The following is a 12,100-nucleotide window of genomic DNA, read 5'->3' on the forward strand; positions in this document are numbered from 1 at the left end:
ACTGTTGAAATAAATCCTTGAGACTTTAGTGATGACATCTGTGGTTTAAAAAATATCTCAACAATTACTGGATGCACTGCCATTTAAGTGTCTCTGCACTAACTTTTTATTCACAGTGTCATGATAAATTTGCAGTGTCCAGATGTGCAAAGCTGTCTCCACTGACTCCTGGTGGTGCTCAGTGGGGTTGTTGGGTTTTCTATATAATTCTGTATACAGTTATATTTTGTAAGGTCTTAAACCTTAAACACTGTAAAGTGCCTTGATGTGGTTTGGCCATATACAAACAAAACTGAATTGAACTGAATTCATTGTTTGCATTTAAGGCACTGTGTGTCCTTACAGAGGCTGCAGTAGCATGACTGTGAACTGTAAACACACTGTAAATTGTGATTCTTGCCCATCAGATGTCACCTTGATTTTCTATGTTAACAGGCCAAAACAAAATAAGGAGGCAAAACCAGCTGGTAGGCTGCAAATTAAATGAAGAAATAATAACCAAAATGAGCATGTGTATATTTGTTTTGGCACAAATTTAAATTTTAAATTTGAAACCCTTGACTAATGAACCATCACAATTTCAAGACTAAAACAAAAGCAACTGTGTCAGAGTGTTTGCACATCTGTGTGGGTGTTTCTGTTTAACTAAGGACTTGCTCCTATCACAGCACAGAGCTGTTGGTATTAATTCCTCTCTGTTTGGTGTGTTAATGTTCAGTCCAGTGAGCAGCACGCTGACCGGAATGGACACAGGATGGTGATTCAGTCTTATCTTGGAGGGCTGTGCCCCAATGCGTCACGGCTCTGCTGTGACTCCACACACAGAGACACTTTTAAAGACGACCAGACGCTGTCTTCCCGACTAATATCTACTGCAACGTCTTCAAGTGCTACTTGAAAAATTACCTGTCAAGGGGAAAAGGAATAATATGAATGTTTTGAAATTCATCCCTCTCTGATAATGAGTTTGAGATTCACATACTCTGACTGGACACAATGCAACAGGCCTGCTCCTGACCTGCAATGAATATGGTAATGATGTTGAAAGAAGGAATGACATTATAATTCCCTTCCTGCTGTGCTGAGAGGGCTCTTTGTGGCTCATTTGCCGTGTGTTTGCCTGATGTGGCCACGTCGCTGCTCCCTGAGTGATTTGGATCTTTTACAAAACCTTTCGTCTCATTAGTGTATAAACCCAGTGTCATCAACACCAGGGGCACGAGCCATTTCTGGTGGTTAACAGACAGAAACAGAAGCTGAGACTTTTTGCCATGGGGACTTGACATTAATCTGCACGTCTTTTCCCATTCGGCCTGATTTCCTTGCCTCAGTCTTTTGTACATACACACACACCCACTAGTGTTTCCTTCATTTTCTTGGCAGGGCAGAACATTTAGCAAAAAGAGTTTTTGGGCTATCCTGGGACTGAGTCTCTTTTGAAACCCAGACAATAAATTAGTTAGCATCCCTTGGAGCAGGATCAGATAGGAGGGCCATATTTTCTAATGCATGAGTCTAATTGTCTGTGAATCGTATTGGTGACATTTTATTTGGAAACAGGATTTTTATTAGTTATTAGCATTGAGGGCCACCCCCTCCACCTTTAACGTATCACATCTAATGATTTAGCCGGATATAAACTATTTTGTCTATTACCTCACTATCAATATTTAACCTAGTTGAGCATCTGCACACTGCAACTATAGAATTATTAAGGCGCGGAAAGTAAGGTATAGAATATGAATGTGACTTCTAGATATCCTAGACTGGTTCTCTCAGGGGAGATGTCATATACCAAGGGGGAGTTCTGAAAAGTAAGGGAAATACTGAAAAACAATACAGGTTCTCTTCATGAGCTGCCTCCTATTCCGTTATAATGGAAATTTCACAAACAACCTTCTACTTTTCAAGGGAACCTAGAGCCAAGACAAGTGCAGTGCAAGTCTCCTTGAGCAACACTGTGTTCACATTGATTGCTTGGACCTCAAAGCACGGGGATTAAAATAAAAACATTTCCTCAAGGCTGCTGCGCTGCTGTACTGTGTTTGTCACTGAGCTGAAAGTGGGTCAGATGAATGGCTGCCTTCCTGGGTTTTTAGGTCTGGCTGTTGTGAGCTGCTTTAACTTCAGAGGCAACTGGAGTGGCAGCGAGCCAGGCTTGGTTTCTCTGAGGTCACTGCCATAAAGCATGAAAACTGTCATCCATTCATTACACTTTAGCTCCACTGTGGAGCTTATTACCAATGTAATCAAGAACCTCATACAGGGACCTGTCAGTCCCTCCTTCCACATGACAAATCCACTCTGTGAAATGTAATACTGTCCACATAATATCCCTTTTCATGAAACAACTCAATACTTTGTCATTGTTTCTCTAAAAGAAATAAAGGCCTGGTTGAATTGTAATGATGTCTGCACCACAGGATGCTATTTGCATCATTATTGATTCTAATCTGTGTAGTGCTGAAAATGATTGATGACTGATCAGGGAGGGTTACACAAAGTGCAACAAAGCATTTGTGTTCTCATTAGGTTTTTTGGTTTAGATAAAGAGATGTACATATATCAGTGTGTATAGGAGCAGTACGTTTTACTGTCTATTCTCAGGCTGTCAGTTCTGTTTATAATAGGGAGTTAGCTAGCCCAGTGAGGGACGGTTCTGTGTTCACGCACCGTGTCTATTATCTGTCATACAACATCTGGTGCCTGGAAGTTGATGTGCTTCCTCATTCTGCTTTTTAAAACTCAGTCGCTGGAAAAAATAAAGCAGATGGATATCTGCAGGGGCCGTTTTAAATCAAGTAGAAAGAAAGAAACATTTTCAGAAATGAACCAAATCCCAACAGTGTGCTGTATTTTTTACAAGGCTCAGTGGCAAGCGTACAAACTCGACCACCATGATATCCCTGTGAGATTGTGCTCAAGCTTCAGTGACCAAACTGTGTTTACAGCGGTGGTAATGCAACAAAAGCAGAATGTTGTGCAAAACCTGGGTTGGGTCCTGTTTAATCTCTGGAGAGATGAAAAGCTGGACCACCTCTGATGTTGTGTATGCTCATACTTACGAGGGAAGACCTTTTGCAACAACGACACACACACACAGATTTGGAGAACAGATCCTTACCGTATTCTCCGTGAAATTGTAATCCAGGGAGTATTGCAATTTGCCCAGTTTCTGGTCCTCTTTGGGCTCTGCCTCTTTCTCCGTTTCAGTCAGCCCTGTCTCCGCATCCTCCTCATCCTTCAAGGCCTGAAGGAGACACCCACCAAGAGTCAGTGTCGCCTGTTTGTCGCTCGTGCTAGCACCCTGCCAGCCGTTCCCCGCCCAGGTCCTGCCAGTGGACCTACTCCTGTAAAAGCTGCCACTTGTTTTATGGTGTATAAGGGGAAAACGGGGGGAAGCAAGCACTAAAACACCATAGCAGTTAACACCAGGACATGCTCTGTGATGCACTAAAGCCCCGGGCCTCGTCCCCTGATGATGCTTTTCTATCAATCTCTGGGTATTTCTGTCTAAAGGGAGGAAAGATCAAGTGATGGCGCCAGAGATGAGAGCAATGGGCAGGCATTAGAGGAAGTAGGAGGGGGGAGAGACATAGAGAGAGGATAGAAAGGATAGAGAGATGCTTCCAGAAAAGATCACAGTAAGACAATTCCCTTGATGTTATTTCAGGCAGATCAAGTCTCTGGCAAAAACACATATCAACTGGGAAGTGTCTGAAGTGGCAGAGAGTGAGAAGTGAAGTAGCCCTTTCGCTAGCCTGGCACGGAGGTGTGGGTAGAAAGTGGTAGCATTGGTGTGGGGGGAGAGGAGAGGTAGGGGGTGTGAAGGAGATTGTTATAAGACCAACATGCGATTGAAGAGGCAAAGACTAGTTCTCAAGGTCATTCATTCAGCATCAAAAGTTGCCTTCCAAGATGTCTCTTTTGTTGTTAGGCATGCAGAGCATTCTCTGTCGTACAAACCGGTGCTCTCATGTGATTCCCCATTCCCAAGTCTGGTTATGCCCTCAGACATACAGTCACATCATCATCATCATAACCGTGAAGCTTTAATGTTAACTCCTACGCCAATGGTAGCTAGAAGCATCATGCCAGCGGTGGGTGGGTAGGCGTTGGTAATAGGGGTTGTAATGTACATCGGGGCCTGCTCCTATTAGTTTGTCAAGTTGCTCATATGGAAGCAAAAGGCTGAACAACACTGACTGGCGTTAAAATGATCCGCTGAGCCACTTAGTCTCTGCCTTTTGTGACTATTTAGGTTTTTGTTTAGCGTATAAAAGTGGAAAAAGTGGAACAGGTGAAAAGTCCAATTCATATCACTTCATAAGGTTGATCGAAGACAGGTGGGATCCATTTCACCTGGGTTAACAGATATGAATGCAAATGCTGCTGTATGTCCTTTTCAGTGCCAGTTTCTAAAGAACATTTGCTTGTAGAGACGCTCAGTCTTTCTGAATCTGCTTTTCATTTTTAAATGAAAGATCAAAAAGGCAGAAGACTTTAGCTTGGCACAAAAATCAGTGTGGTTCAACCTTGTCAATGCGCACCCAGTGGCTTTTTCATACATATATATGTGCATATGCAAATTGTACACACATATATGCAGTAGATATACATGTACTGTATGCATAGTTACATATATTTAGTTCTATGGGAGTAAGTTGTTGTCAAGAGGCTATAAAAAACGTCAGAGCAGCAGGCTTAAGAAGATCCAACAGCAATTAGGAACCTACCGCCAGTGACCATCCCGAACAGTCATCAGACACAACACAGATAAGGAGGACATAGAAGGAAGAAACACAAATTAAAACAACCACACACAGGAATTAACACACCAGAGTCTGGGCACACCAGGAGAAATGACTGCTTGCTTAAGAAGTGCCGGATTCACCAATCTCAGAGATAAATTATTAGGGAGACCGATAACTGAGGTCCTTTATTTTGATTAATAGCTATTTGAAAATAAAATTGGATTGTACAAAAGACATGAGAGTATTGGAAATTAATGAAATATCTTCTGAACGTGATGTACTGCAGCTATTTGATCGACCTTGCTGGTTGTTAAAGCATCCCCACTGTTCTCTGTTATAAGAAAATAAATGAGTCTTCATTTATGCTTTCTCCTACACTGAGTAAGTCAAATGAAGTATGAAAACATCGTCAGTGGTTCTGTCTCGGATTCTGATGCATCTCTGATAGCAGAGGTGTTGTAGCAAATTAAACACACTTTGTACATGATTCCACCGAGGACGCCAGTGTAATTATGCTCGGCTCGTGCAATTACTGTGAGAACTATATTAAAAGTCAGTGTTTCAATTCTTTCTGTTCTGTAACGTTAAAATAGAGTTCAATCGAATTCCTTCATATCATTTGGTGATGTCATTTCTCTGGGTTGATACCACTTCATTACACGGCAAACGTTACTCACACTCCTCAACATGTGAGCAGGTCCTCATATGACAAAAAGAAACACTCACAGGAATGAAAAGGAGGAGAAAAAAGAGAGCTTGAAACACTCTTCAATCTGAAGCCATTTAAATGACTTCCATTAATTCTCCTGTAATTAGACTGAATTCTTTTGAATTAAATGTTACATCGTTAAATATAATAGTAAGTAATACTGTATGTATCTTGTCGGCAACAATAAATACATACAAAATACATATAGTACAGAATGTTTTAGAAAGCCAAATTTCTAAATTGTTGCTGCAAACAAAACGTAAGGTTTTGAAGGAGTAACTGTAAATGTGAAAAATGATCAAATAAAAAGTTAGTGAAACAGCACAAAACATAAAAACACTAAACATGATTTGATATATTTAGGACACCTTATACTCAAATGTTAGCATATTGTTATAGACTGAGGATTCGGCAAAAGCAAAATACAGATGCAGTAAGCAAATCATTAAATTAGCTATTTTTCTGAATTTTTAGCAGCAATAGTTCAAAAGTCTTTACCTCAGTTTTGGCTCCATCTTTGACGTCCTTCATGTTGATGGCATTTTTGCCCTTGTCTTTGCCCTTCTTTTTATTTTTCTTCTTGAATATCCATTTTTTGCAGATGCAGAAGCAGCATGCTAACACCAGGATGATTGCCACAAAAGCGATAGAGACAATGGCCCATGATGGCACTGGGGGAAAAGCAACCAGGACAAACTTTGGATTAGACTTCTGGAAGAAAACACAACAACAGCTTGCAGAGAACAAAACGAGGTTTCACTGAGCTGCGCCAACAAAGCACCTGAAGCAGAAGGTTCCAAAAACTAGTGATTATGCCAAGTGACAGGTCAAATAAAAGAGGGAAAATGTGTTTTGGAGTTGGAACATTGGATCGGCATCTAGGCCAGCTGGTCAAGAAGTGACAGACTCCTAACGATTGTCTGACATTTCCACTTCCAATTTAAACGAAAGATTCCCAGAGAGCTGACACTTTTAACAGCAATTCTGGGCAACACAGAACTTGCTGAGACTGAGAGCAGAGATAATTTTGCAGGGTGTGCTTGAGAGGCATTAACAGACCCACAGTCATAACAAGCCAATGATGCAGTAAAACTGGATTCACTGAGGTTTAATGAACATTGTTCACATGCTAAGTTCTGACATTACCTTAAAAAATGGAATAATATGGAACTAGTAGTGTTGAATTTTGACAGATTGACTGTTGTGTTTAGAATTTTAAAGGTGAAGTCGCCTCAGTGGTTAAAAGTTTAGTCATGATGAAGCTGTAAGACTTTTATATGCAGATGATATCTTTTTCTACAACTTCAAAATAAACATAAATTAAATTAATATAATCATGAATAATCAGTTTAAGGGATGAAGCATAAATCTGCAGATTTAAAATTAAATTTAGGCATTTTTGTTTTAATAAGATAGAATAAAGCTGATACCGTTTCATGATTATACTCTGTCCAGCTACGTTTTTTATGGTTTAAATTACTCGTACAATAAATCTGACAAGGCAATTTAGTGTGAGTGGCACATGTGATGTTGTTTTTCCTTCCACCATATGCTGTTGGCCTAGAGTACAGATCTGACTGGAGAAATTGGACAACCAGCAGGCAACCCTGTCACCCAGAGACTGTCAAACACTCACACAACACAGTGACAACTCTAGTGGCCAGCTGCAAACACAGTGACACCTATTTCAACTAGAGTCAGCAGTCAGCTACTGCTCTCTGGTGCATACAGACTGATATACAGTATGCACCACACACACTTTTACAAACAAACACGATGATAGAAGGAGTGGGTTGTTTTAAGTACCAGAGAGACAGTATAAAGTCCAGATGGGCTTAAAATAATGAGACCTTGAAACAGACCTCTCCCTTTAGCAATTATAATCGTTAACTCCGTCATTCTACTTTAGCAGACATAAAACACCTGGCAGCCCACACCTCATTTTAATAAAGAGGAATAACAGACAAACGAGACATTTTAGGGACTATGCTTTTAATTTTATCAGCGCACACTGATTATACTGAGAGGCAAAGGGAATACTTTTAACTGAGGCACTGAAGAACACTGATAAAATATTAAATATCCATTGTCTTCTTGAGAAAGACAAAGAATCCCAGAAGACACATAGTTTCTGTTATAATTCATCTTAAAAAATAGCCCAATAGGAGTCATAAATCCAACAAACCAACAGATAACACTGGGCAGGTCGATCTCCAGTCCCTTGAAGTCTCTATCTGAAAAGCTCCAGAAAGACCCATCAAACCTAAAAGTATATTACAGTCTATCACTCTAGGGTTTTGCTCACCAGCATTCAGCTGTGGTTCCTGCATCGAGGTCTGAGGGGAGGGAGAGAGGAGAAAATCGATGCTCTGTTGACAAAATCAATAAGCACTCTCCTCCAAGGAAAAACAGTGAGTGATGTTCTAAAATAACTTCAGGATCTACAGCTTTGGCTTTGCCTCAGAGCGGTGAGGTAATGGAGGTGACACTGGATGAGCCTCATTTACAATGAGCCACCCAAACCCAGCAGTAGCCTTCAGAAATGTGAAACTATACAGAGGAGAAGCTGTGGGTCAGTGTTTGTTTATGCATTGGATACATGATGCCAGACATATTTAGTAGCTAAATGTTGAGTCTAAGAGGGAGGTCTAAGTCACCAAGCTGAAGTTAGATTGTTTAACCTCTGACTATGATGATGATGATGAGGATGATTTATATTTCTGCTGAGAGCCTGATTAACTGCAGAAAAAAAAGTTCTGGCTACATCTCCATCTCTCAAAAATTCTGGTGACACATTAAAACTGAACTCAGGGATATTCAGACTTAAGCCTCTAAGGATGTTGTGGTGCATTTCAGCACTGGAACCGCTCTCACAATGCATACACAAGGTAAGGTAGGGAGACAGACTTTTAATGGAAGTGTCGGAAATGTGACAGGTTCATTTTTCAAGCTGGCAAACCACAGCAATAAGCATCTCTAAGGAAAAGCTGGAACTGTGATTTTCTTTTCCAAATGGAAGCTCTGTTTAATAGAAATCAAAATAAATATACTATAAAACCTCCTTTTTATAACCCCCAAATGCTTTTGTCAGTCCACAATCATGCTGGCATTTCATCAATGCTCAAAGCGCCTAATGGAATGCCATTTAGACAGTTACAGTGGAAATCAATGCATGAAACAACCCTTATCTTATTCATCAAGCACACGTCTTCCAGTGAAAGACACTTCTGTGTTCCTTAATTAAAGGAACCTGAGTCCCAGAAAGCAATAAAAGCATTCCCTAATTAACTACATTGTGTGAGTGTCTTTTCTCAAGAGGCAAATAGAGCGAGAAAGTCAAAGAGAGAACGAGAGGGACTACTGCCAGCATGCGCACTGCACTTCAACTCCCAGCACTTATCTCTTGTTCCGCCATGAGACATGGCATGGAAAATGGAGTTTCTCTAATGGGTGGGATGCGCATGATGAAATCCATGTTTGCTGTTCCTCAAGGCTTCATTTGAACCCTGTCTTAAAAATGCCATGGCAAGGTGGAACCTCGCTACCTAGTATTTTCTGTCGACTCCTAGTGGTTAGAACTGAGTGTGAAAGTCTCGTTTGGTTCCGGATTAACAACCAAGAGAACTTCCCTCATCTGATTGGATACGTAGGTCGTTTTTCACTCCAACCCTCCAACACCAATCCTCCATTAATAAACACATACATGAACATTAAAGCTTAGTGAAGGCATCAATAGCAAATGCTCAGCATATAAGGAGGAGGCTGAAGTGGTGCAACAGCAAACAGTGTTGTCACGACGGTTAACAATGATCAGTGCCACTCACCCCATGACTTCAGTGCACTATCATCTGGTCATTTACCACTTTTTATGTTAAAATGTCTTGTTTTACCCTTTTTCCAAGGTTTTTAGCTAATTATTTACATATAACTAATTACAGTCTGTTCTGAATAGCAGGAAACCATTTTGGCAGGCTGTCAAAGACAAGATACATTTATTACTACTCTGCTATAAGGTGCACACTTCTATGTCCTAAACTTATTTTAATCAACTTATTTTAATTCCACATTGCATAATGTGAAGACTAAACAAAGCACTGAAAGAAAACCAGATGCAATATCTCTCAAAATCAAACCCCATTTCTGTTTTTAGAATACAGTATAAACTAAATTCTGTAATTTCTCTATTTGCAGGAGTCTTCATCTGGTAAAAATACAGATAAAAGATTTTCACTTCAATTTTTTCACTGACCAACTTCGCAATTGCAATTTGCAGTTTTTGCAAGCAAAGATGTGTCATGGCTAAACACTTTGTGTCAAACATCTTGAAAGATTTGTCAATTTAAAAAATATATTTTTCAAGGCAAAGAAATGAGGTTCTTTTCGTTCTATACATATAATAATGTGAAAAAGATTCATTGACTCGTGAAGGCCAAAGGCAGAAAACCACTGCAAGAATGTGAGTGACTTTTGAGCTCTCTGGCAGCATTGCATGAGAAACCGTCATGCTACTGTGATGAACACATGAATATGGCTCTGGAGTCCTGAGTACTTACTAAGAATATAACCTGAAACTCTATTATGCAAAGAGAAAGCCATATATCAGTTCTGTGCAGAAATGCCACTGAGATCTCTGGGCCCAAGCTCATGTCAGTGTTCTGTGATTTCACTTGTGAATGTAACATGACCATACACAAATAAACCACAATATTAAAACCACTATCACAGCTCTGACCTGTTGAGGCATGGATTCCCAAGGTCTCTGATCTGGTATTGGCACCAAGATGTCAGCAGCATATCCTCCAAACATACATATATCATGGCCGGTCTGCGGCTGTGCAACCCTATATGCTCTTCTTCTAGGGTATTGGATCAGACGAGCTATCCATTTCTCCCATGTGCATCAGTAAGGTTTGGGTGTCTAAGACCTTGTCACTGGTTCACGGGAGATGCTCTGACCAACTTGTCACAATTTGGTCTTTGCCAGACTTGCTCAGATCCATATTCCTGCCCATTTTTCAAAGGCTGCCTAATAAATACCACCTACAGGTGCAACTGTAGCAAGATAATCAATGTAATCCACTTCAGCTGTACCATACCATAATTACCATACTGGCACAGGCATAAGTCTATTATTAAAAAAAAGACACTTTAAGTGCCCTCACTTTTTACTTTACCTCAAAACACAGTGGCCTAAATAAACTGTTTGTCGGTTTACAATTTGTTTGACCTTATGATTGCTCATTCACTTCAGTGTAGCAGTATCACCATATTCCCACAAATTACTTTGGTGACTGTAGTGTTATCACAATCAGTCGAAATGATGGCCGAATGTATGCAGACAAGAACCAAGTTGTAAAAGACCAGAAATATTCTTAATAATGTGGTGAATTATAAAGTGCTAACTTAGGACACAACAACTTCAGGTTATCAAAAAACTAATCTGAACAGCTAAATTTCCGTGACAAGTAGGCAATTTCATCTGCAGTGGAGGACTTTGTGATATCATCTAAAGCCCCTAGAGCAGAAGTGCTGTTAATCAATTTCACCCTTTCAACTTTAATATGTGTCTTATAAATATTTTCTGTTATCATTTATTGCACATTACATGTAGGGATGGGGTTATATTGCATTCATCTTCCTCCACAACTCTGGCAAATTAATATGCACAAACACCTGACTGCACTTTACATTAGAGAGAAAGGTTTTATGAATTCAATGGAGATTTATGAGTGCATTTCAAGTATGGTGTGTGTATGTGGGCTTGCATTAACCATGTGCTGGTCCATAAGGTTAGACTTAAAGTAAGGGTAGAGCTGTGTTGGGGTTAGACATTTAGTTCTAATGACTGAGATTTAGATTTAGGAGTTGGAGAACGGACTGTGGTAATAATTGTCCTTACAACTATAGTAAGATGAGTATGTAGTATTGCATCTGGACTATATCCACTTCCAGCAGCCCACACTAATCCAATGTGACAGCACCCTGCTGGTCAATTAACCTTGACATTATATCTTGTTAAACCTATGAGAGCAACACTGTCCGCGCCCTTTCCCTGCTGTGGCTTGTTTAAGCAAACAATACTGCAGCAGGAAACATCTTACAGCAAGGGCTCCCTGTGAAGTAACCGAAAACTGATAATAATGAAAACTGCATTCAAAGATCATGTCTGTGAGTTTGTCATTTTATACTAAACAAGATTTCATGTAAAATGTGCCAGTCCACTTCTTTATGATTTGGTTAAATAAGATGTTCCCACTCTGTTGGGTCCATTATTATGATTACTATCATAATACAGCCCAATGCATTTGCAGGGAAATGCAAGAGGTAACAATACACTAACAGTGCATGAGGTGGTTTTACAACAATACATGTGATAATGACATGATTTAGAAGAGCAGTCATTGTCATATCTGGACACAAAGAGAAACAGAACAGGAAAATACTGTGTTAAGGAAGAGCGACCAGCCTTTACCTTCAGAGTAAAAGCTTATTCACACTGAATATGTATGAAATTATTGATTGAAACAGTGGCTGGTGTTCCACCATTGCTACCTTCATTTGGCCACTTTACATTCACAGCATGACAATGACAGCATGACTTGTAATTAAGATGCTAAAGGCCTAAAAACTAAATAAT

The 12,100-nt window shown here is 40.0% G+C and overlaps 1 protein-coding gene across 5 annotated transcripts in view; it reads right to left on the reverse strand.

Moving 5' to 3' along the window:
* The window catches only part of syt1a (synaptotagmin Ia), a 135,596-nt gene that overhangs the window by 21,995 nt on the left and 101,501 nt on the right, over positions 1–12,100 (reverse strand). For 4 of the 5 annotated variants that reach the window (XM_026364115.1, XM_026364118.1, XM_026364116.1 and 1 more), the window contains 2 exons: positions 5,962–6,134; positions 3,125–3,250 (listed from right to left, as the gene is read on the reverse strand). In XM_026364115.1, the coding sequence (XP_026219900.1) occupies positions 3,125–3,250; positions 5,962–6,134 (299 nt within the window). The remainder of the gene's footprint in view (positions 1–3,124; positions 3,251–5,961; positions 6,135–12,100) is intronic. The other variant, XM_026364117.1, reaches the window with a different exon arrangement.

This window comes from Anabas testudineus, chromosome 23 (genome assembly GCF_900324465.2).
Source record: "Anabas testudineus chromosome 23, fAnaTes1.2, whole genome shotgun sequence".
Classification (NCBI taxonomy): Eukaryota; Metazoa; Chordata; class Actinopteri; order Anabantiformes; family Anabantidae; genus Anabas; species Anabas testudineus.